At 42.7% G+C, this 25,595-nt stretch overlaps 1 protein-coding gene and 2 long non-coding RNA genes across 6 annotated transcripts; 2 read left to right on the forward strand and 1 right to left on the reverse strand.

The window, feature by feature from the left end:
• The first annotated feature begins 2,702 nt into the window (after positions 1-2,702).
• On the forward strand, positions 2,703-8,006 carry LOC137470656 (uncharacterized). The gene is made up of 2 exons (XR_010997182.1): positions 2,703-7,782; positions 7,924-8,006. It is a non-coding gene; the product is annotated as an uncharacterized lncRNA (long non-coding RNA).
• Positions 7,188-25,427, reverse strand: ZBTB24 (zinc finger and BTB domain containing 24). 4 transcript variants are annotated; one of them, XR_010997180.1, is made up of 9 exons: positions 25,320-25,427; positions 21,540-22,533; positions 20,968-21,135; positions 19,666-19,749; positions 18,868-18,951; positions 16,509-16,590; positions 14,798-15,617; positions 10,115-10,236; positions 7,188-8,272 (listed from the first exon to the last, which is right to left on the reverse strand). XR_010997180.1 is itself a non-coding variant. In XM_068184231.1 (7 exons), exons 2-7 carry the CDS (start codon positions 22,504-22,506, stop codon positions 14,849-14,851), a joined length of 2,154 nt encoding a protein of 717 aa, XP_068040332.1. In that variant the 5' UTR covers positions 22,507-22,533; positions 25,320-25,427; the 3' UTR covers positions 13,615-14,848. The 4 variants fall into 4 exon arrangements, 2 of the variants coding, with proteins under 2 accessions (XP_068040332.1, XP_068040333.1); XM_068184231.1 differs by lacking the exons at positions 7,188-8,272; positions 10,115-10,236 and having other exon boundaries at positions 13,615-15,617; XR_010997181.1 differs by lacking the exons at positions 7,188-8,272; positions 10,115-10,236; positions 14,798-15,617 and having other exon boundaries at positions 16,510-16,590; positions 18,868-19,030.
• Positions 23,921-24,619, forward strand: LOC137470657 (uncharacterized). The gene is made up of 2 exons (XR_010997183.1): positions 23,921-24,044; positions 24,323-24,619. It is a non-coding gene; the product is annotated as an uncharacterized lncRNA (long non-coding RNA).
• Positions 25,428-25,595: the final 168 nt, after the last annotated feature.

The following is a 25,595-nucleotide window of genomic DNA, read 5'->3' on the forward strand; positions in this document are numbered from 1 at the left end:
TAATTATGGCTTGCCTGAAGAATTGTTATGCCTGAAATTCAAAGTATTTCCTGGTTGTACCCTTCTCTTCTCGTTATAACTTTTTTCATGTGGCGTAACTTCAGCCAGTTGTCTCTTGCCCAGCTCCCCTGCATTGTTGTCCTAGATCCTAAGTGTATGACATCCAGTTGAACATCCAGCCATCATCCTTGTCACCAGGTCTGTGACTTTTGGCACAGGATCAGCTTTCTGATACTTGGTGTGATGAGGCATTTGCCTGCTCTCAGAGTCCCTGAACATTGCCCACTGCCAGAGAATGAGTTTCTGGGCTCTGACATCTGTTCAGATCAGGTCATTTGGACTCAAATCACATGCTGTGTTCTGCTTTGATCTCTTGTGGAACACTGGAGACACTGGGGTGGCAGCCACAGAGCAGACCTGCCATGGGTGACCAAACCAACAGCAAATAAAAAAATCAATTAACTGGCCTCCTAACATTGTCCTCTGATAGTCTTCAGAACTAAAATTGCTTTCCTGACTTTAAACATCTGAATATAATTTAAAATCCTTGCAAGAAATAAGAGCCACTAACCTCTGTCTCAATATGCAAAACCGTATCTTTTCATAGCAGTAGTCTCTGTTACTTACAAAAAGTAATTTGTCAGGAAATGTGGGGTTTTATGAAGAAAATATCACAGTCTATTTTAATATTTGACCCAGAACTATGAAGTGGAAAAAAATTACTCTCTTGGCAGATTGATTTGAAATGTTCCTACAGAAGATTTAATTCCTATATAATAGTCTGTGTATAGATTGCAGAATACTTTAGAAAATGGAAGGATGAAATGTGTTATAAGCTTCTTTGCTAGCTGCAGATATATAAAGGCATTTTAGATAAATAATCTTCTTGTTTTGTAGCATCACTAAAGAAAAACCTAAATTCCCTTGCTAAATTTAACACGATCTTCATCCTAAGTGCCTCTAGAGATCACTCTGGGTCTATGCCCTCTTCAGGCATTCAGTTAAACATTTGCTGATTTGTTAAATTTGTTCCCATTTAGAAGTAAACTTAAGATCGTTACTTTTCATGAAATCCGTGGACTTAAGCTCAGACAAAATCAGGTCTCTCCAAATACTTCCCTAATTCAGCCTTCCCCATTTTACCCCGGCGCTGTTCTGTGAGGTTTAGCAGCTCATGCAGTGAGCCCAGGAGCAAAGGTCACTCAGCACAGCACTCTTGGCAGAGCTGGGAACAGGGGTGGGATAGCTGCACTCTGATGGTGTCCGGGTTGCCCTGGCACAGCAGGGCTGCTTTAGCCTTGTGTTTGCATCCCAGCTCCACAAATGAGTGCTCTTTCCTTTGAACCTCCAGTGCACTCAGTTATGGCCTCTCTTTCCAACATGCATTTTGTTCTTAGACATAACTTCTCTTCTTTTAATGCTCCCCTGGAGCCATCTATGCCCCAGTGCTGCACTGTGTCACAGAGATCTTGCATACAAGAAATCACTGACACTGGCAGTCATTTTGGATTATATATTTACATCCACACATAACCTTAACAATATTGCAATAACTTTATAAACAATAATTTTCTCTGTTTCAGTGGCAGTAGTCACTTTTTTTTTTTTAATTGAGACCATCTGTTATAAATAATTACTTAAATCTTCTGCCTGCTTTAGCATTTCCTGGTTTTAGCCTCATGCAGCCAATTTGATTTCAAGGACATTAGTTTATAGTAGTCAGAGCAGGATCAAATGTTTGGCCTTCACTGAGGCCACAGTCCTACAAACATATATTTTCTTCTTTTTTGTCCGAGACGTCATTTTATCATATCAGTGCTTGTAACTATATAAATATATTAACACTATTTTCCATAAATTGTAGGTGCACTATGTTCATAGGTCTTTTTCTCTTCTTCTGTAAAAATACTTAACACCTTGTGAACATTTAAGCCAAAAAACCAAAATATTTCCAAGCCATTCACATGTGCAATATGACATGGTTTTATTTTTGCTGGTCTGTAAAAAGCTGAGTGGGAAATAATGCTCTACCTTACAGCAGGCAGGAAAACCATCTGAGAATCATGAATCGAAGGTCCCACAGTTAATAATCTTGCAGGCTACTGTAGGCCTTTTGTTATATGGGTAGGTACAGCCTCCAATGTTTGGAGGATCTCTGTGTCCTTGATCGCTTGCCTACAGGAGGGAGAAAGTGCACGTGGGATCCATTTCCATCCAAAGCCAAGCTCTGCAGCCTCTGTTTTGTGTGGGGCCATTAAACTCAGGCACCTGTTTCCTACTGACAGGCTACACTCACTACACTCTTTAGAAAGTTCTTCCTCACAATGTATGCTGTCAATTTTTGATTAAGTAGCATCCAGTTGGTGTTTTAGGAGAGGTGAAAATACTGTGGCTTTATGCAGCTACATTTATTTAAAGAAGCAAGTGCTGTTCCATGTGCCCCAGCTACAAATGGCCAGTACTTTTGAGATGAAGTCAGGAGACACTGTGAGAAGTGACAGTATTAGAAGTGACTCCATGTGAAATATCCTTCATTTCCTTCCTTCACAGCACTAAACTGACTCCTGAAAACAGTCCAACATTTTGCGATCTCTATGATTTTCAGGCTGTCCTTCTCCCATGCTGTGGGAGGACAAGCTGTGCCTCCTGCACAGTGATGGATGCCAGCGGAGCTCCATACAGCTTTGTATCATATCCCATCCCACCCCACCCCATCCAGCAGAGTGGTACCAAGCAAGGAGGGGATGCTGCAGGCATCTCTTGTTCAAATGGGGACATCAGAAAATCTGAACAGAGCAGAGCCTGGAAAGTACCTGGCTGTCCTTGTTGTACACTGTGGCTTGTTTTTGCTTCCTCAGGATTAAACTCCCACTCAGATTTAGGAGGGCCTGGCTGTAAGATTATGGATCCTACACCTTTCAGATTGCACAGAGCTGGTGGCAGGGCAGCAACTTGAAGTGAATGTTGCTGGTTATGAATATTTCCAGCTTTTGGTTTGTTCTCTGTAGGTTTGAAAGTTATGCTATTTAGCCACTGTTAAAGATGCCGTCTTTCTGTGTGGTGTAGTAACATGAAAACCAAGCTATGAATTGTTCTGTCTGTGGTAATACTTAAGTATTTTGGTCTCTTCCATCAAGCAAACTGCTCAAAGCAATATTCTTGTTTATTACATTCCTGAAAATCTAAACATTTTAGCAGGCTAGTTCTATATGTTAACCTACTGAGAACAAACTTCTAGTATGCATCTGCTAAAACTATGTTTTTCAGCTTGTGAGGGCAGAGCAGAGCCTGGAGGTTGTGTGAAACACCTCCCTGTCTGTCAGGGCCCACCTTGGGCTGACACTGAGCTCTACAGCCATGAGTTTGTAACTTTTAGTCCTGGAGATGCCCTGGCAGCTTCCTTAGTTTTGCCATAGGGTTTTCTAGCTTGAGTAACATATTTCTTGTCCAGGTGGGGCACTGGCTGAAAGGTGATGTGGAACTGTGAGCTGTTCCTATGGTGACTTTTGTTGGCCATTCTGAGAATCCCTCTTTCTTTGTGATGGATGGAGAAGCTTTCATCCAGGGAAAGAGTTGGAGGATGAAGGGCTGCAGTTGCGATGCTCCCTTTGCTGCTATTCACTGTACAAGTCCCTTTTACCTGCTCTCTCAAGCTCCCTTTCCTTCTTTTGCACTCACCTTTTTCCTTTCCCTCAAAGATTTCACTGAGTCTCATGCCAGCAAAGTCTGGTTTAAATCCATCTTTTAGCCAGTAAAGAAGCTAATGAAAATGTACCCATAAAAAAGCACTCTGGATCCCTGTTGTTAGTCTGTAATGACTCTCACCAGAGTAGCTCAAGATACTGATCACGGCAATTCCCTATGGCTGCTGTATTATTCCCACTGTGAGGAAGGTAGGAGGCAGAGAGGGTGCTCCAGTCACAGGCTCAGCTTTGCCTCTCCTCATGCTGCTGCCAGTGGCAGAGGACAAGGCTCCCGTGAGCACAGTCAGGGCTGTGAGGGCAGGACATGGCTGGCTGGGGTGGGATACCCAGCTGCTCCCAGCCCTTGGCAACTTGCGCAGGACGGCAAGCAGGATACTAATTTATTTAAATAAAATGACAGAGCTGAATGAGTGGAGAGCAGATACTGAGTTGAGGAGGCCAGGGTGCTCCCAGAGTAGAAGATTTTTTTCCAGGGTGAGGAGAGGAGGCAAGCAATGGGAATGAGAGCTGTGAGGAGGTGAAGAGGATCCTCCATGCTGGCTGGGAAAGGACTGGTGAGAGAGAGAAGAAATGACTCCCAAGAGTGATGACCAGGGAGAAGCAAGCATTAGATATGCTTGTGTTTGGGGGATTATGGCAAAGACTTGACTTCCTTTTCTGTGGAGAGGAGCATGGCTTTGGGGTCGGGAGCAGGGGGACCACTAATCCTGTCATCCTCCATCACCATCTGACCTGATCAAAATGAGCAGTCAAGAGCCCCATCAAGCTCTCAACAAGCTTGAAGGAAAGTGAAGAAATATTTAGATTTTATTTTTCTCTGATTTTTTTTATTCTTGTTGCCTTGTTTGAGAGCCTTTCTCAGAAACTGATTCATACAAATGGTAGTTAAATTTTAACTGAACAGTTATTCTGACTGCTGCCTTGTGGCTTGCAAAATTACTCCAGCAGACTAATTTTGGAGTGGGATGTTTTGTCCTTTGACACAATGCTCCAGTACGAGCAATTCTGCGTAATTGCCTCAGTCCTCTCATCTCATTACAGTAAAATGAGGTTGTGTCCCATTAATTCCAGCAGGTGCTGGTTGCAGTGCCCAGACAAATGCCAAGCACGGAGTCTCCCAGAACATTACCGGCTGACAGAGGCATCTCTCACCCTTTCCAGATATTGAAGTTATTTGTCCTCTGCCCTCATGGCAAAGTAGGTTTGCAGGAAGTATCGGGAAAGCAATCTAACCCTTAAAATAGAAAGGCATACCCAAGGGAACACCTTTCTTAAGGGTGGAAAGCAACTTTTAATTAAAGAGGGGGAGAGCAAGAAGTAGCAATCTCCTCCTCTAATGCATCAACACATTGACTATGTGCAATATGGGTAACAAAACTCTTGCAGGGACATTCCTGCAGGACAATTCAAAGTTGACTGATTCCAAATGAAATCCACCTTAAAATTAGTGAAGCAGTTTTTGGTATATTGTCCCCTTCCCACATGACATGGCAGCTTCTTTCCTGAGTAGCACAGGGAAAGCACAAGCTCTGCCTGGGGGAGGATGATGGAGCTGGAGTCAAACAGCACATGCAAGCTGCCACAGCTCCCCTGTGTGCAGAGGTGCCTGGGTACATGCAAACTTGTTTCTACCTGACGTGTAAATCAAGTAAATCTACGGGTCATAGAAAATGACAATTTTTACCCAAACAGAAGGTGCAAAAGGTGCAAGATGGGCTGGAGCAGAAATACATTGGATAACATTGCTGGAAAAGAGGATTCACAAAATTTTAAGTCCTTGGTGACACCCACCTTGGAAACAATTCAACAGCCAGTCCTGTTTTTTTCTAATATCAGCTTATGTTATGTTCTTGGAGACGTGTATGCCCTGGAAGTCTGGGCTTGCTCCTATTCTAGGAGCTCCAGCATCAAAGAAGTGACTTTTGCCTTTTTCTTTCCACTCCAGTAAGATCACAGCATTTAGTGCCTTAAATCCCACACCCCAGGCTTCCACCTCCAGCAGCTTTCTTGCTTGCCAGTGCTACTACATTTTGCTTCATCCAACCTGGGACCTTGAGGTGAGAGCAGATTCTCCTCACAGGCAGACTGTTTAGCATCTTGGGAAAGAAACTTTTTAGCTGCACTTAGCATTTCTGATCTCAGTGTTGGCTGCTGCCCAGCCTGCTCAAATGGTTCTCACCATTGCCAGTGGAAAAGCTTTTATAGAAAGCAACATAAATAATTTTCAAAAGTGCTTTAACTGTCATAAAGTGTCTTAATGGATAGCATTTAATCTAAACAGAAAATCCCAAATGCTTATGTCAATTACATGGGTTGTTTTTCTTAAATATTAGAAGTGAGAATGTTCTTTTTTAATTTACATTTTATTACTTTATGCCAGTACAAGGGAATATTTTCAGTTAAATTTAGGTCATGTTTGTAATTTCTTGACTTGCAGGTTTTTACATGAGATTCAGAACTCTCCTTCCACCTGCAGAGTTGAGGCTGCTGGCAGCAATGCCTAACGCTTGCCCAAGCCTGAGAAGCTGCCTGAGGTCCAGGAAATCTAGAGTTAAAGTGAACTTACTTCAGCTACTTTAAACACATTTAAACAGGTGGTAGGTGTGCTTGGAGATCTGTAGCTAATCTACTTCTGCATTTCTAGGGTCCTGTCCACAAAGGTGAGTATTTGAAGTAGCCAGTGGGTGACCATCAGCCCTCATTTAAGCAAGGACAAGGGGCTGATGGAGCTGAGCCTCAGGCAGGGAAAATAAGAGGACGGAGACAAGGTTACAGGTCAGAAAGTGTTCTCACTAAAGCAGTCTGCCCTTGCTAATACAAGCAGATTATAATTCTGACTGAAAACCAAACTGTTTTGCTTTAGGGAGATGAAAAGCAGTTCCTGGGTTGTTATGTGAATAAGATCAGATCAACAACTTGATTTTTGTGGAAATTCACCATTTGCACAGTCAGATAGCTGGGGAGACCTACCTTCAAAAGTAGGACCATAAACTGACTCTCCTTCATCTCCCTTTCCAGTTATGGTATCTGCAGGGTAGATAAAAGTAATCATCAGAGACCACGGTTATGACAGGCATTTGTCACAGGGCTGTCAGTGAGCAGCTCAGCTGAAGTCAGAGATGTGGGTTGCCCATCAGCCTGGGGGAACAACTGCCTCCATCCCTGTTTCACTACTGAAATTTTGGAAGACCTTTGGGCAGAGCCCTGCTTCCATTCCAGAAGACAGTCTCTCTATTAATTATTTCATGCAGTGTGTTTAATTGCTGCTGCTCTGAGAAGGTCCAGCATCTCCTGCTGGGAGAGCTATGGCAGTGGCAGCACTGAGCCATAGAAGCAGTGCCCCAAGGAAGGACGTGTGTCAGAAGGAGTAAGGTTAGAAGGTTAACTTTATGATAAGTTAAGGCCACTAACTTGTCTAAGAAAGGAGAATTGATAAGAGTGAAATTCCTGTTCAGCTGAACGAGACACTAAGGAAAACCAGTATTTTTCTTTTTTTTAAATAAGTCTGGTTTTACTACATTGTTTAGACATTGTCCGGGTATCACTAGTCCTCTACAGTAGCAAACTTAATATTAGATTGCTTTTATGGACTACATAGATATTATTCATTTGCTTCAAGCCCACACCACTCCCTGCAGCTTCCAAACTGGTGCTGGGGCTGAAGCCCAGGGGTCACCTCTGCCATAAACCTGGTCATATGGAAAACCAGGTGCTGGAGCAGCCCCACCACCATCACTGCCACAGGCACCCACCATGGGCCTGCACCAGCCTGGCCACCACGAGCTTGAGTCTGTCAACAGGGCCCAGCTCCACAGCAACACCAGACACCAGCCCACACCCCACCCTGCATTTCTAAGCACTTCCCAAGCCTAATGTAAGCAGTTTTCAACCCTGTGGGAGGTTGGAAAATGCTCCAATTTCTCTTTTCCCCTGAAGGAAGGAAAACCAGGTTACACAGAAAGCATGTGGCAGAGCAGAGGACCGAAGCTAGCTCTTTCCAGAGCTCTTGATGGATGCTGTCAGTAATACTTAAAGGATGAAGAGACTCTTGCTAATAGCAAATGCCCAGCAAAAAGTGGTAAGTAAAAGCAAACATGAGAGAACTGCTTCCCCACTCCGCTCCCAGCCTCCAGTGAGCCTCTGCTCAAGGATTTCCTGGTATCTCTGTGTTTAATTCCCCCTGGCAGCTCTTTTCCATTTGAATTTCTTTGCTTTTCAGGGAAATGTGAAAGTCTGGCATCCACAAATTTCTGTGGCAATGAGATTTACAGCTTAATTACACCCTGTGTAAAGTGTGTGCCTCCTTTTGACGTAAAAACTCCTACCCACAGCTGTATTTGCTGGGCACTGCTGAGACATCATTCCCACCGGCAGCGCGTGCACGGAGCAGTTCCAGAGGGGTCGCGGCTCCCACAGCAAAGCTTTGTGCCACTGCGGCAGCTTTGCTCTCTTTTGGCTCATGCAGCATGTGCTAAAGCTGCTTTGTGGGACAGCTGCAGGTTCAGCTCGGGCTTCCATCTGCACAGCAGGGTCAGGTCACTTTTCATCTCTGAGCACTGTAAACTTTCCTGTGTCAAAGTCCTGTTGCAGATGAGACAGTTGTGATTTTTATGTAGAATAAACCTATGTTAAATTAAAAAAAAAAAAAAAAAAACAAAAACAACAAACAAACTGATTTCTCATTTTAATAACAATGTGCACTTTTCCCCCAAGTGTATATCCCTCTGGCTTTATAAAGTGATGCATTTTTACATAACCACAGAGTGAGAACCATAAAGCCTCTGAGCTAAATGTGCTGAATTACAGTGTCTATAAAAAACATCAGACTGAGAAAGAAATCAGTGGTTGCAGATGGGCCTCCTCCAGGTAGCCCTGAAGTCTCTCTGGTCTGGCTCAGTGATAATTTCCTACAGAGATTCATTAGGGCAGTGTTTTTTTAAGAGTTTTGCTGGGATTTGCAGCAGTGCTGAATTTGAAGAGCTCCATCCTCACAATATCAGAGACTGTGAAGAAGATCAGATTCTCAATGTTTAGCTACCACAGCTGCTCCCTTGCCTGAAAGATCCATGCACAAGGTGTTACCATTTCATGTGATCATGTTCTCCTGCTGAAAACTGCAGTAAAACGAGGCAGACGAAACAGTTTGGACAAGGAGCCATGTTAAAATGGTAAGACAAGGCAATTTTAATTCACAGCCAGGTCCTGGGTGGCAGCAGATGAGCTGAGGTGTTTTGTGGGCTGTGACTGAGTGATGCAAAGGAAAGCCCCTTCCTTCCTCCTCTCAAAGGTCAGCAGCACAGCTGCTGGAGCCTCTGCAGGCTGTAAGCTAAGCAGAATCTAATTTTGGTAGCCAGACCATATGGCTTTTGCTATAGCCAAAAAATGTCTATAGTAGCCTTATGTGAAGTCCAGAGCAGAAGCAGCATACCCACAGTCAAATATAAAATCAGCTTCAGAATATACTGTCTTGGCTATTCTTCCCTACATCCATATTTTTAGCTTGATACAGATTAATACAATTGAAGTTTATTGGGCTTTTTGAAACATCTCTTTTCTCCTTTTTGCACCACAACAATTAAGGATTAAACCCAGAGCAATCCACTACATCCACTTAAAAAATCTTGAGACTGATGTCTGCATTTTGTAAATGTGTTTGAATTTACACACAAGAAATTCTATTCTTAAAATTTAATCTGCACATACATAGGACTGGCTCCCATTAATCCTTTTTCTTTGAAAAACAATACATTTTTATTAACTGATAATTTGTAGACATTCTTACTGTCATTATGGGCAAGAAAGGGAATTAACTATAAACATAATAGTCAACTGACAGTCAAAAAGAAAAGCAATGATTAGTCTAACAAGCATAACAGGACTGTTTTTCTGAAAATTTATGTTGGGTTTTTTTTATAAAAAGAGCATGCCAAGAACCACCAACTACTTGTTGTCTCAATCTACTCTGGTTTTTATTTCTCCACTTCTTTTCTCATCACTTGGTGATTCAGGCACATTAAATTCTATTCAACAGGTCTCCAATTATGAAAATAACATATATTAAAATCCTGAATTGCATGACTAATATTAATTTTAGACTCTATTTATTACCTGTTTATGGCAACATGATATTGTTCTGCAGGCCTGCTTGTAGTACTCAGATGAGGATAAATGTTCTGTGGGTGGCAAGTTAGATGTGAATTAGCTGGTGCTGTTCTGCTTGCCAGCTGTGACAGATGTGCTGTGCTGCATTCAGTTCAGAGAGAAAAACAATTACCACAAATCGGTAAAATTTGGAAAAATACAGACTGCACACGAGGTTGTGCAGCACCTTTAAACAATGATCCTGAAAGCCTTTCAAAGGTTATGCAGCAATGCTCTTGGAAACTTGAAGTCCTTTGAAGAATGCACACATACCCGGACACAAGACCCAAGAGTTTTGCTTCTGTGTGATTCTTAGAGGGTTTTCTTGGTCCAAACTTCTCCACCTGGTGCAGCTGCAGCTGTTTCAGTTCCTTCCAGTCCAAAATAGCATCTCAAAAAAAAAAAAAAAAACCAACAAAAAACAAAAACCAACTGAGAAACAGAAGAGAAAGCGGATAAAATTGCTTTAAAAAATAAATTATACATACACACACCCACACACACACACACACATGTATTTGAGAGAGACCCCTACACTAAAGCAGAGCTACTAGGGGTCACTGAGAGACATCTTGGTGAAGGGCAAGTAAAATCACAGAATCACTGAATGGGTCAGGTTGGAAGGGGCCACAGTGGGTCATCTGGCCCAACCTCCCTGCTCAAGCAGCATCATCCCAGAGCACACAACACAGGATGTGTCCAGACAGTTCTCTCTCCAGTGAGGGAGACTCCACAACTTCTCTGGGCCATGTGTTGCAGAATACTCAGTCACTCATACAGGGAAGTTCTTCCTCAGGTCAGAAAAGTTTGCAGGACAGGGTAGGAAGTTTGCTAACTAAAGCAAAAGTCTGCTTCCTGCTATTCCAAAGATACTTTCAATTAGGTAGGATTAAAATATTAGCCAGAAATGATCAGTAAGCATAGTACAGTGAGATGCTGAGAATATGCCTGGATGGGTTTTTCCATTTGGAAGAATTGCTTGGGACAGATATGATCAGTAGTCCCTCTGTTGTGGAAAACCATTTATTGTTCACTGTGTTTTACAGAGGATCTGAAAAGGGACAGAACACAGAGAACTGTTGTAGCTCATGGGACTGCAACTCTGCAAGAAGCAGACGACTCTTTAATTAGTCTCTAATGATGAAGTAAAAGAGGTCCTAAAATCATAGCTCTGGAGAGTATGGCATTACTTCTTCCCCCTCTGCTCTTACTGAGAACCTGCAGTGCAAGGTTCTCACTGGGAAAAAGGCAGGCAAGGTTCTCCTGGGAAAAAGGCAGGCACAGATGGACTTCTGCCCATGTGAAGATAAGCATGCCCAGGAAGGACCCTTGGCTGCTCCCGCACTGCAGGGCACGCCTGCTGTGCAAACCGGCCTCCTCCCAGCCACTCCCAGCTCAGACTGGCTTCTCTGGGATAATGCCACTGACACAGGATACTGTCAGGGGCACAGTCTGAGGCAGAGTTGGAAGATGTGGGGAGACAGGAAACATGCCCAGCTGCTGTGCTCACACAGGCACAGGGTTGGTGATTAGGAATGAATGGCCTGCTAGCTCCCACAGTTAAAGTGAAGTGGGAAAAGACTGAAAAAACCCACATCCAAGCACACCAGGATAAGTATTAGCAAACACCACATGGCCTTCACCACGATGACTAACCAGCTACAACACTGAAACCAGTCTTTCACAAAGAAATGCAAACAAAACTTTCCTCAACAACTGGCAAGACCAATGTCAGGCTCAATATTTTTAATTTTAACCTGTGAATAAGCATTCAGTTGGAAAGAGTTTGTGATGAGGTAGAGTCTTCTCCTTCTCCTCCTAGATGCTAAGAGAAAATTGCTGTACAATCCCTAGTAGTGCTTTCTTTTCCTATTGTCAGGGTAATTTGCTTTTACAGACCATATGAAATAAATACTCTGATATTCATTTATCAAAACCCAAGATGCTAGACTGGAAAGCCAAGCAGGGGAATTACACACACAACAGGCAAATGCAGGCTCCAGAGTGTGTTTGCTTTACCTCTCATAGATTTGTTTCAACTTGCACCTGGAGAACCAACCAAAATCTTCAGAAAAAGCCAAAATCTGATAAACTTGCATTTGGTGAAAAAAAAAAGGTGAGATTCTATTAGAGTTCAACTACACTGAGTAACTTACAAATTGAGCAGAGGAAACATACAATGGTGTTAAATGCTTACAAACCCAGATCTTTCTGTAGTATTCTTACTGCCCTGCATTTACGTCTAAAACCTTAATCTCATTTTTACATAGAAAGCAGTGAGATGGATTTGCTAGGATTAGTCTATGTGAGAAAAAGAGAAGTTAAGGTGTTTACAAGCTAAGGAGTAAAGATATTTAGAGAGCTGCTCTGAAACATAGTTTCTAAGGGATGCATTTTTTTCATAAATAGTTATTAGTGGCAGCTGGACTGAAAAACAAAGCTGAAGTGGTTTCCTTTCAAATTCAAAGCAATCCTAGACTTCAGCTGAAGCCTTAATAATGCATACACAGAGAAAGGATTGATTTTCATCTTTTAACAGAAAGGCATTCACTAGAAAGGAAGCAAATGGTGTCCAAAAAGCAACACTTGTTGATATGAGAAGCCACGCCAGTTTCTTGAGTGCAAGCTACAATATGTGCTGACTGCTTAAGCAATGCAGGGTGCAAGATTAGTCATTGCCCTGCTATTCACAGCAGCTTCTTTCTTCACTGGTAATCTGCAGAAAAGCAAAACAGAATTCCAAAAACCAAACTTCAGTTTTTTTAGTTACAGGGAAAGCACTGAGAAATCAGCATGTGGAAGTGGCCTGTGTTTTAACTGCAGCATGGAACTGAACCCTGCAATGATAACTGCATAATGAGCAAAACAAAATCCAAAGAAGAAAAGGAAGAAAAGTACTGAACAGTTCCTTTACTGGTAGCCTCAGAATTTAGCTTGTAACCTGTTTTTAAGCATTTCAGGATTTGTAAATATATGACAATGAATTCTGTGCAGGGTCCTGTAAACGACCAGATAGTAGTCTGGCTCCACTGTACAATGTTTTAGATAAAAGCAGAAGTTTTAGGATTAAACTGCCAGAATACTTACTGTAAGCTTATACAATTAATCAGCAAGATTGTCCTAAGTGTTGTAACAGGCTTTACTGGATTTATTTATCTGCTCTTACTACACCAAGACTTCAGGCTTCTCAGAGTTCTTCTCAGGTTCACTTTGGTGGCAGAATGTATGCAAATTTTATTTCTCTATTCTGAAAGGAAAGGTGAAAAGCCTAAACACCTAAACACCTTTGCTGTAGGATGGCTTGTTGCTTTTTGGATTTGTTGTTTTTTTGGTTGGTTTTTTTTTTTTTTTTGGGGTTTTTTTTTTTTTTGCATTGATATATTCCCACTGTCTACCCTTACCATGATCCATTTATATAAAAGTGATCCAGTACTTTGATAACAGGAGATACTTAGCCAAACATCTGCAGCACACAGTCAAGAGCTGGCCAAGTAGTCTGGATTTGGAACAAGGGATTTAATAAAAAATGTAGATAATTTTGCTTTTAAATTCACCATATTTTTTAGAATTTTTTGTTTGTTGTAACATAAAACATCCATGTAAATCACAAGTATGACATTTTAAAGCTGAAGAGACAATTGAGCATGTTCTTTTAAGTAATAGTGGCATTTTACCTGGATTTTAACACACCAGTGGCATTATATCTGGATTTTAACATACCCCAGTGCAAAGGTGTTACCAGTAGTCAAACCTGAAAATAGAAAGCATGTATTTTGGCAAGGCATTTTATTATGATGTCAAATCTTTTTTGTTAGCAGTTAGTCATTGAAAACAATCTGTATACATCTAATTTAGTCAACAAAAATAGCTGTACAACTTTAAGTGATGTGCCCCATTTATGTAACTTGTTATGCTCTGAAGTGATGCTCTTCATTGTTTGAATACTCACATAAACAATTACCAGTCTTAACATATATTAAAGTAAGATTACGTTCTTCTCTCAAAAGTACAAAAAATAACACTTTAAATATACAGTGGCTCCTAAGCTTAGACAGAATCCTGTCAGGTCGAGGGTTTTGCAGACTTCAACAGACAGTGCTTTCAACATCAAGAGCTCTTCAAAGTGCTTGGCAGAGTGTGTGAACACTATCCCCACTTACTAGATGACGAAATAAGGCACAGAGGTCAACTATCTTGCCCACAGCCACACAGAGAGTGAGTGGTAGAACTAACAGGGCAGAATTTGTGGGGTTTCACTTCTCCAGTGTAACGATCACATCTCATTGCCACTATTCAAGTGCAATGGCTTAAATGTTTCTGAGGAGCAAGATGTGTACAGCACACAATAAACAGTAGGGAAGATTCAGGGCCAGTTAAAGGCTTGAACAGTTTCAACCCAAACCAAATAAATTTGGTAGTCAGTAACTCGTAATGCACTTCAGGGAATGATAACATGGAGAATTATACATTAACCTGCAGATAAAAAGCTCATTAAACATAAGAAATATGGTGTTAGCTTTGCAAAAAGTACTGGTTTGTCTTAAGCTTGACAGAAGCTCAGGTATAACGTTAAGTTTGTCAGAGAAGTGGTACTTTGTGATCCACAGATATCCTTAACATTGTTCTCCTACCAGCAAGGTGAACTTCTCTGGAGTCACTCAGAAATGCAAATAAGGGCAAAATATCTCCTCAGGAGGCAGAGATGTGTATGAGACACAAAACTACACATTAATTGCTTGTGAGGTACTTGTGGAGGACTTTGTATAGTAAAGAAATACCAATCCAGAAAAACAAAATAGTCTAAAATAAATATGGTTAAGGAAACTGAGTCACTCATCCAAAATCACCAAGAAATGCATCTTTGGATAGCTTATGTTACAAAAAATAAAGTATAACGTGTAATCCCTGCCTGGATGAGAAGCATTCTCTGGCCTAGCCCTCTGCTGACAAACAAGCATTTCAGAAAGCCTGTCCCTGGATAGCATGCTCATGAGATGACTCATTTACTGACAGAGGCTGCTGATGGGATTTGGAACAAGTACACTTTGATTATGTTCTTCACTGACTTGATGGGAAGGAACCGTATCGTGGCTAGAGTGAGACTGCTGACTTGATTCCTGAGCCAGCTGCACGTGCTGAGCTGGATGTGAAGATCCTGCCAAGTGGATTTGTTCATTTTGTCCTTGATGAGCATGGAGATGTTCTAGTGCTTCCTTGGAAAGAGTGATGACATGCATTTGTTCAGGTTGGGCAGCCTCTATTTGGTTTGCAATCACATTGATACTTTGAATTTGTTCTGCTTGCTCCTGCTGAGCTGAAAGCAGTAAGTTTTGCAGCTGCTGTGGTGGCTGCGCAAGGAGCGCGAGGTTCGCAGCCTGCTCTGTCGTCATGCTGGGGGCATTTTCTGCAGTCACAATACTGATGCTTTGATTGTGGCTGGGCATGAAGTTGATGTTGTGTACTGCATCCGTAACCAGCAGCTGAATTTCCTGCCCTCCTGAGGTGGCAAGTTGGTACTGCTGCAGCTGGAGAATGTTTCTCACTTCTTCCGGATGAGTGTTGGTGTTTGGGGCAGCGCTGGCTTCCTGAAACTGCTTTTCCCTGCTGTGAATTTTCAAATGAGACTTCAGATTGTCCAGACGAGCAAACTGCAAACTACATTCTGGGCAGGCAAAAGGCTTTTTGCCTGTGTGTAAGATACAATGTCTTCTCTTAGCACTGGAATCAGAGAAGGATTTTCCACATATATCACAAGAATATGGCTTTTCTCCTCTGCAAAAGGAAAAAATTTGATCTCATTAAAATATTCACTTTGACAATGCTGCTTTCTGAAACTTATTCTGTAATAAAATACTTAAATGATTACATTGTTTTTCTAAATTTTAAGTACTTAAAAGGGTAGTGTTAAAAACATCCTCTATTTGATCTCCTGATTATCTCTATTTGACTTCACAAACTGTACAATTAGTATATACTCCAGAGCTGCAGAGATAACTGCCTTCCTCTCATAAAAACAGAGGTATAAGCTCCATGCTGCTTGACCTTGACAAGAATGCAACAACTTTACACAATTCTAAGCACTGACCATTTTAAGAACATTAATTAAAAGTGTGGGCTTAAAACCAAAAAGAAGTTTCCAAATCCTAACTTGCTGTCTGTGTTAAAAGGACAAGAAATTTTACTGGAAATGTCTTCTTGGACAACAGTTCTCCAGTGACTTACAATCTAACAAGTCTTTATGCAATGCATTGCGCTGACAGGGGTAAAAGACAACTAATGCTGTTAAAGAGACAGGATAGCTCACAGGGCAACAAGGCAATGCTCCAATAACCTTGATACATCATGGCTACTGTTCTGCTCTCAAACAGAACTTAGAATAAAATTTTCACAAAAATAGCAGAGCAGTAAGTACACTGTCAGTGAACAGACACAAAACACCAAAGAAGACTCTGACAATATCTTGGCACGTGAGTATTTAGGACTTCAGTACTTTCCACTACCAATTTTTTCCTTACACAGATTAAGCAAAAATGTTAAGTTTTTAACAATCATTCAAAATGCAAATAAATCCTGATTGTTCTATAATTAAACAAGCACTACTTCTAGTTATAAAATCAGAAGTCACATTTTAATAGAATGTAATGAAAATAAGACATCCTTTACCTGTGAATTCTAATGTGAGTCTGAAGTGAACTTTTAGCTGTAAATGATTTGCCACAAATCTCACAAGTGAAGGGCTTCTCACCTATCAAAAAGAAACGCAACTTCTCTTTTTAAATCGCACTTTTCATAAATTCATTAAAAGCATTTTGTATTTTACCGTACACAGTATCAAGTACGCACTGTTGGCTCCTCATACTCCTGTCATGGTTCAGCAGATATCCAAAACTGAATTAACTCACTAGTCAAAATGAGGGTATAACATTTTAAATGTACACCTCTAGCATTTCTCCCCTTTGAAGATGAAGAATTAGGTGATCCAAGCCCTCAAAGCAACAAAAAGCTGTACCTATGGCACAGATGTGGGTGTTCCATATGGAACAGAAATGCTTTGAAAAAGGCTGTCCCTGAACCCTGGAATTAATGCCATGTTCATGTGCAGCACCATCCAGGTGAGTAAGCTCAAACTTCCAAAGCTGGAAAATGAATCCGTTATCTTAAAACTTGCCTGGCTTTCTATAAGGCTTCATCACACTAGGCCTATGATATTCTGGGAACAGCAGTTAGAAAAAAAAATTATCATGAGTTAAATAAAATGTGAGTTTGTTTGGGGATTTTTTATTTATTTGTTGGGGTTTTTTAGGGCATTTGGAATTCTGATGTCTAATTGAGTAGAAGGAGAGAGGCCAAATTAAATTATAAGAAGGTTCATAGAAACAGATACTAGCCAACCAAAGCAAATCCTAATTCACACCATAACAAATCCTTGTAGCACTGAGGTTCTTGAAGACACCAGACACGAGAATCCAGATCACCACTGTGGTAATTCACACCATCAAAGCACACCAAACCCAGACTCTGGCCAGCAGCCAGTTTCCAAGGAAGCTTCCCATTCAGCATAGAACTGCAATGCTTACCAGCTTTCATGTGGCTTTGGAGGGCATGGATAAAGGATGAGAGAACAAGAAACGTTTGTCAGAAGGGACCTCTGGTCATCCAGTCCCAGTTTGCTACTGAAAACAGGAGTAACTTCCCAATTAGACTGTATAATTATGACACAGTGTTACCAAACTGCTGCCAAAGGAGAACAGTTGTATCTATGTTATTTAACGCCTGTCCCCCAAATGCCTTGGAATTTTACTTTGCTTTTGAGATGGGACAGATGAATTATTATTTCTACATAATTAATACTGGTATCTTGCCTGTCTTTTCTAGTAGCAACATATATTGCAAGCCAGTTCCTGCTAAAAATCAGCTTAACTCATATATTTTTGCAACTTACCTTGCTAGTAAGCTTCCTCTTCTGATTTCCCACCCCAAACTCATTTCCCACTACATTTAGAGAGCTGTATCAGCTTCAGATACAAAATTCTTGCATGTGTCAACACTAAGTTCTCTTCAATACAAAATTATGTAAGTATCACATGCTAGCGCTATTCTGGATAACCAAAAGCTCCCAGAACCACAAGTTTTGACCTCAGCGTATCCCAGAAAATTTACATCTTTTTCACTTAGAAAAGGGGAGGAAATTAATGAGATAAAGTACGCTTGAGGCTGAGTTATGTATTACAACTGCAAGCGACATGCTTAAGAATAATTTGATTTTGTGATGAAACAATTGCCACTCTTTCTAGTTACTTTAAAAGACAAAATTATTTACATATCACCTTCTGAACTTACTCTTCAAAGAGAAGTATTTTATGAAGTCGATGCCTTGTTATTATGAGAGGATAGATCAACATTTTTATCTCTGTTATCCAGTGATTCATTACCAGCCTGCCCTTTAAATCTCTTAAAACACCCTCTGATGCACTTGCATTAAATCATCCTTCCCAGCCCATCTCCTCTCAACATCTGGTTTATTACAGCACAGTAAAAGCTAAATGGAAATAATTATTTTTCTGGTCACAGCACTTTTCATAAACACCCATCCTACACAGACAGAGGTGTCCAACTCATTTGGGCACACACTTTCTGTTGCTTGTCAGCTCACTGCAAGCCTGATACATGCTGGATACAACTCTCCCAGCAAAGTGAATTCTCAGTCCAGGATTCTATCACAGGAAAGCTAACTGGCATTTTTTTCAGCAGGTTTTATAAAACTGGGAAAAAATGCCCTCTTCCTGTAATAGGCACTGCTTCTGTGCTGCTGTAACACAAGCTTTTTTTGTGCTTCTGCATTCTTGATGTCAAATCTCTTCACTAGCAACACAGGCATCATTATGTTACAAGTAGAGCAGAAGGTCACACCACAGAGACAAGTGTAATTTGCTTAACATTGTTTTGTCCATGAAAAAACAAAAGAAAAGTCTTCAAGAAAAAACAAACCACAAGCCCCACAAAACACAAGGTACAACATTACCTGTATGTGTTCTTAGATGTTTCTTTAGCTGAGCTGCATCCATGAATTTGCGCCGACACTGGCTACATTCCGGCAGTGAACGGCCTTGTCGCAACAACAAAAAAAGTGTCAGTGCCTAAGTGATCCCCTCTATCTCTTCAGTGATCTTTGTTAAAGCACTTTCCTGTAAAATAACCACTTTGATATAATATAGAGATAAAACAAAAGGTGATTCACTGCCTCCTCCCTATCTTAACTGTCACACTCCTATTTCTCAATTTAGTATTACCACAGGAAAAGAGGGGACTGACACCTGCTCCTGCCTAAAAACACCTTCTCTTGAAGCTTTGTAAATTCTGATTTTCTCCACCACTTCCTCTGTGTGTATCTTCATCCTGTTCCAGAAGTGAGAAGAACACTTCCTAAAGCTCGTATGCCCTCACTAGTCCAAAGTAGCGGGCAACTGCAGTGCAATTTGCATACCAGGCAGAAGATACGATTGTTTATACATTTCCCAGCTTCTATGTAGCATGGACAGCAGGGCTAAAATAATCAAGTTGTATGTCAAATACAGTGTAACTAATTTTTAATCATCATAAGAGCCCTTCTCAATTAAACACTTCTCTACACACTGCATTTACTATACACCATTATGTCTTTTTCACCCTATCCACTGTTATACCTATCCAAGATAGGACACATCAAGGTAGCAAAGACTAAATACATCACTGAGGAAGAACTTTCAGCCTAAGGATCAATCTTTAGGAAGAAAAACCAGCATGGAGTGTAAGCCAGGTCCTCAATCCAAACTTGTTATACCTGTGTGTAGTCGATAGTGGCTCTTGAGCTGTCTCTTTTGGCTGAAGTATTTCCCACACTGATCGCACGTAAAAGCCTTCTGCCCTGTAGAGAAAATCACTTATTAAAATGTAAGCCATGTCCAAAGCAAGTGTAAGAAAATAAGTAAAATAAAAAATTCAGCTGTGAGGAGCCAATTCAGTTTTGATTTGCCTCAACAATGTCAGAGGCACATGGGGGAGGAGTTGCACATGTGCCATGTCCAGGAGGCACCTAGGAAAAGATGGAGGAAAGCCCTGTCTCTGGGGAGAGCTTTCCTGGCAATGAGTTCATGCCTCGCATGGGACAGGCAGTCAGCAGGGGAACACCAAAGACACTGTACCCCAGAGACACTCTCCAGTCAGATGGCAAAAGGTCTCTGCCAATGGACTACACTGGGACATTGGACTGGGCCAATGGTTTCCTGTCAGCAGGCGGACTTTGGGAGGATCTGGGGTATGAAATGTAACTGTGTCACAGGCCCTGGGGCTTTCTGAGTTGGGCTTTTGGGTTGGGGCTTTTTTGAGACTGTGCTTTTGCTTTTGAGGCTCGGTGATTCGATGGCCATTTGAAACTTGCTTTTGATTTGGTGCTTTTTGAGTTTTATGCTTTTTGCCCTGGCCCCAGCCTGCCTTTTGGCTCTCCTGCCCTCGCTGGTTCTTGCTCGCCGTCGCATCTGGCCTGCTTCACTGTGTCCCTGACCAACTCCCTGACTACTTTGTCCCAGTGTCCCTGTGTCCAACCCCGCCCACCTCCGAGCCAGCCCACTGCTGTGATCCTTGCCACAACCGTGTGCACAGTTCTGGTCCAGGGCTCTGGACCTCCTGCCCGAGTATCCCTCAACTTGTGTCCAGCCACTCGTCACCGCAGGAACTGTGCTTAGGCAGGCAGCGTGCACACCCCCTACCTCGTGGACATCGACAGCACTCCCTGACAGCACTCCCTGACCTCCGGTGGTAAAGCCCTCTTTTTCTCTCTGACTCCCCTCTCTCTCCTCCCATTCCTCTCCCATTTTTCTTCCTCTTGTTCTGTCTTTTCTAACTCTCTTTAGTAGGATAACTTCTTCTAATTTTGTTTTTTCATTACCAATAAACAGTTCTCAGATATGTTTGTCTCGTGTGACATTATTTTGTTCCTGACCATCCATTTCTAAAATAACTCCTCGCAGTTCCCCTCAGTGGAATGTGACACCAGCACACACAAGACGGATCAGAAGTACGTTTTTTTTTCTGAAAAAAGGCAGATTCTTGCAGCAGAGAGCGACATTTGCCTTCAAGTATTTACCTGAATGTAGGCTCATGTGCTCCAGAAGAGAATGCTTTGTTGTCAAAGCCTTACTGCAAATGGTGCACATGTAGGGCCGCTCCCCGGTGTGCATTCGCTCATGGACTTGAAGAGAATGCTTCTGGGAAAAGCCTTTGCCACACTCACTGCATTTAAAAGGGCGCTCCCCTGAAAGCAAAAGATGACATTTTTAGTCATAGATGCATCATTTCTCACTAGATATTCTAAGCTGATAGTGAGATGCGCTGCAATGTTGTAGCTACTGAAAAAATTAAGTCTTGATTAGCGGTAGAGACAAGCTTCACACAGGAATAAAATAATTCTTTAGCTATTGCCATATAATTCAGTGCTTAAATGATTAAATTATTAATTACACTGAAATCTAGGTAAGACATAAAGGTTCTGAGATATGCTGACAAGAATAAAACAGCAAACACAGAACACACCGTAATTTGGACCAGCATGCTATTTTGGATATTCCTGCTATAGTCAACAACCAGCACTTCAACCGTCACTTGCATTTGGCAACACCCCTTAACCTAACCCAAAAGCAGCAGTCTCTGAAGGCCTACCTGTATGGCTTCGCTGGTGAATAGCCAAGAAGTGATTGTACTTAAATACTTTGCCACAGTCTTTACAGCGAGCTTCAGAACCCTCACGTTTTCTTTTTCCATCGGTTCTCTTTGCCAGTCCTTTCTCATCCTCATCCCCAAGAAGTTTATAATCTTTTAGTTTGATTGATCTCCTTATTCTACGTTTGCTGTAACGGCTCTGAGTGCTCTGTATTCCTTCAGATTTGGGATCATAGTTTTCATCTTTCTCAGCTGACAGATCAACAACAGCCTCTGAGCCACAAGAAGGTTCCGTTTCTTCACCCTCTTTCCTCCCTGAAGCCTGTTCACTGGCAACTGTTTCTTCTACTTCAGTGTCTTTTTTAATATAATTTTGCTCATTTTGCATGGAGTTGTTTTCTCTCAGCTGCCCATCTTCAGCAGAATTTGCTCCTGATTCTTCTTCTTCTTCCTGGACAACCTTGATTTTCCTTGGTCGCCCCCGTTTTCGCTTTGGTGGATCATCATTTTTTCTGTCACTTGCAACAACAGAGGCTACACTTTCAGCTGGAGCTGGCAATGCACTACCTGGGCTGTGGCTTTCCAGGTAGTCTGTACAGGCCCACACCAAGTCAGTTACTTTCAGCAGCTGTGCAGTAGCCAGGATTTGTTCTGTGCTTTTCTCACTGGCACAGAGGCAACCAGTGTAAATAAATTCTAGCAGAACTCCAAAGGTGTCTGCAACCATTCCCTCCAACATGTAAACTGACTGCCCTATTTCGCCCTCATTAACAAACATCATTGAGAAGTATTCACTGCTGGCAGCCAGCAAAGCTTTGTGGGCTCTGAATTGCACATTCTCCACTATCAGAGTAATGTCACAAAGAAAATCCTTTTTCCTTTGTTCCTCAAAATTAGCTAGAATGGTATCTTTGTGAGCTTTGGAGTGGATGATCAGTTTCTCAGAAGGATCAGTTGTTTTTGCCATTTTAATTATGAATATTAAAGAAGGTGCCTAGAAAAACAGAATAGCTTTAGTAAAGAATTATTTTAACAGTTGGCATTGTAAGACCCAAGTATAATTTGTTATACCCATAACAGAGTTCAAGAGTTTCTGAAGCAATTCTGAATCCTCTGAACTTTTGAAAAATCAACACTATTGCTGACATGGAATTTCTTCAAAAAGTATTTGAAAATCCTATGAAAAGGCTACAGATAGTTTTTTAGATCAGAATTACTGCCTATCATTTTTTTTTATCTCCAATGTACTGTGAACCCTATATTATCTAAAAAAAAAATGCTACCCTAGCTTCTGAAACTAAAACAATCAGATAGAAACAATTCCTTGGTCACAGCTCTTTAGTACAGCACTGGCTCTGCATGGCAAGGCTTTGGTAGCAGGGCAGTTACACGGGTGGCTTCTGTGAGAAGCTATCAGAAGCTTCTTTAATGTCTTACAGAGCCAACACCAGCTGCCTCCAAGACTGACCCACTGCTGGCCAAGGCTAAGCCCATCAGCGGATGGTGGTATCACCTCTGAGTTTACAGAATTAATGGGGGGGAAAGAAATGTGCACAACTGCAGCTGGAGAGAGGAGTGAGAAAAGTGGGAACAGCACCCCTGCAGACACCAAGGTCAGTGGAGAAGGAGTGGGAGGAGGTGCTCCATGTGCCAGAGCAGAGATTCCCCCACAGCCCCTGGTGTAGACCACGGGGAGGCAGCTGTGCCCCTGCAGCCCATGGAGGTCCATGGTGGAGCACAGATCCACCTGCAGCCCCTGGAGGACCCCACACCAGAGCAGGCTGATGCCTGAAAGAGGCTGGGAGCCTGTGGGAAGCCTGTGATGGAGCAGGCCCCTGGCAGGACCTATGGACTCACTGAAATGGATTTGCTGGCAGAACTCTCCAATCCCATGGAGAACCCAGGCTGGAGCAGACTGTTCCTGAAGGAGTGCACCTGTGGGAGGGATCCAAGCCAGAGCAGAACTGCAGCCCACGGGAAGGACTCACGCTAAAGTAGTTCATGGAAGAAGGACTGTCTCCTGTGGGAGAGACCCCACACTGGAGCCCGTGAAGGAGAACCAAAGACAATGTGCAATGAACTGACTGCAGCCCCCATTCTCCATCCCCCTGCACTGCTGGAGGGACGAGGTAGAGAAAACGGGGACTAAAGCTGAGCCTAGAAAGAAGGGAGAGGTGGGGTGAGCTGTTTAAAGATTTGGGTTTATTTCTCATTATCCAACAATGATCTCATTGACAATAAAGTAATTTCCTCAAGCCAAGTCTGTTTTGCCTTTGCTGGAAACTGGTGAGTGATCTCTCTCTGTTCTTATCTCAACCCATGAGCTTCTATTATATCCTTTGTTCCCTGTTCCCCTCAGGAGGGGAGTGATGGAGCAGCTCTGGTGGGCACTGGTGTCCAGCCAGCACCAGCCCACCACAATGGAAACAAAAAGGTCAGCAGCAGTTTGATCAGTGCAGTTTACTCACGGACAAGGTAGGAAATCCTATAATAAGTGATGCCATGGTTTATCTGAGGTGCTAGGGCATGAGTTGGACTAGATGATCTTAAAGGTCTCTTCCAACCTAGTGATTCTATGATAAAACTTCACTGGTATCAATGTGGCAGGACATCATGGCTTCTTTTACCCCCATTTAGCCTTCTGAAAATTTCTCTTTTTTAACACTTTCACTTTTTTTTAACACTAACACTTTTAACTTTACTAAGCTTCAGCCTAAGAAGGCAGGCAATATAAACACAGAAACAGCAGTGTTTTGAAGGGTTCTAATATAGGGCTCATTAAGGTACTATTAACGATCAATTTGACTTGCTAAGCTGCTTCAATAGTAAATTTCCAAAAATTAATAATAAACCAAAAAAAAAAAATCCATCCATTTCAGAAGAATCCACCAAATATTACGGAAGAGGTATGCCTGAAATGTCCTATTTACAAAGCTCAGCTAAACCAAAGATAATACAAGTGTCATATTAAACACATATAAATTTACATATTTATATTTAGTTAGTGCAACAGTTTCAATGACTTGAACAAATGCTCCATGAAACAGCAGACACTACCTACAGATGATACCTAAATGCTACTGAGATGGTGAAAAAGGGATTCTTTAGCCCTAATCAGCTACCAAATAGTTCATAGCGGAGCCAAATGGTTTTATCTGGGAGCTTTAACTTCCGGAGCATGTGAGCCCGATGTTGCTGCAGCACCTTAAAGCACAGCTGCAGGTGTGACCCAACCTGCCTTATCGTGCAATATAACAATTCCTGGACGGCTGCTGCCAACTCTGCCTGCAGGCATCCCCTAACATCTACACGTGTTCCAGACAAAGTAGTGGGTGTTCTGTGAGTTCTGATCGCATGAAAGACTTCGATGTTTAACCAGGAGGTGACAGTATTAGTATTTTGACTGCAAAATCCAAACCACGCAACTTCACTGAAAACCACTCCCATGATAGAATAAGGCTGCACTCCAGCAGAAGGCCCCACGCTGCCGGCGGTGCGTTCGGATACACACTCCGGCCCAGCCGTGGAAGGGCTCAGGAGCTCCCGGGAGGTGACCCCGGGGGGCAGCGCACGGCCCGGGGCTGGGCCTCGACACGGCCAAGGGCACCGTGCAGGTCGCCGCCCCCGCGCACCGTGTGAGCCCTTCGGGCCGCCCCTCAAGGGAAAGCCGCTCGTCCCTCGTGGGGCAGGAGCAGGGAGCGGGCGTTGCCCCGCGAGAGCCGCGGGCCCGGAGCACCCGGCCCGGCTGCCGCCCGCCCTGCCCCGGCATCCACCACTCACCGCTCGCCGCCGCCGCCGCCGCCGCACTTCCGGGCCGGGGCGGGCAGCGCGCCTGCGCTGCCGCAATGAGCGCAACACGGGCGGGACTTGGAGCCGCAGAATCGCAGAGCAGCCCGGGTGGGAAGGGGCAAGCCTGCGTCATCCGGTTCCAGCTCCCGGCCCTGCCCAGGACTGCCCCCAAAATCGCACCGTGTACCAGAGAGTGTTGCCAAGTGCTTTTCTTGAACTCTGTCAGGCTTGGTGATATGACCACTTCCACGGGGAGCCTTTTCCAGT

The sequence above is a fragment of the Anomalospiza imberbis genome, chromosome 3 (assembly GCF_031753505.1).
Source record: "Anomalospiza imberbis isolate Cuckoo-Finch-1a 21T00152 chromosome 3, ASM3175350v1, whole genome shotgun sequence".
Lineage (NCBI taxonomy): Eukaryota > Metazoa > Chordata > Aves > Passeriformes > Viduidae > Anomalospiza > Anomalospiza imberbis.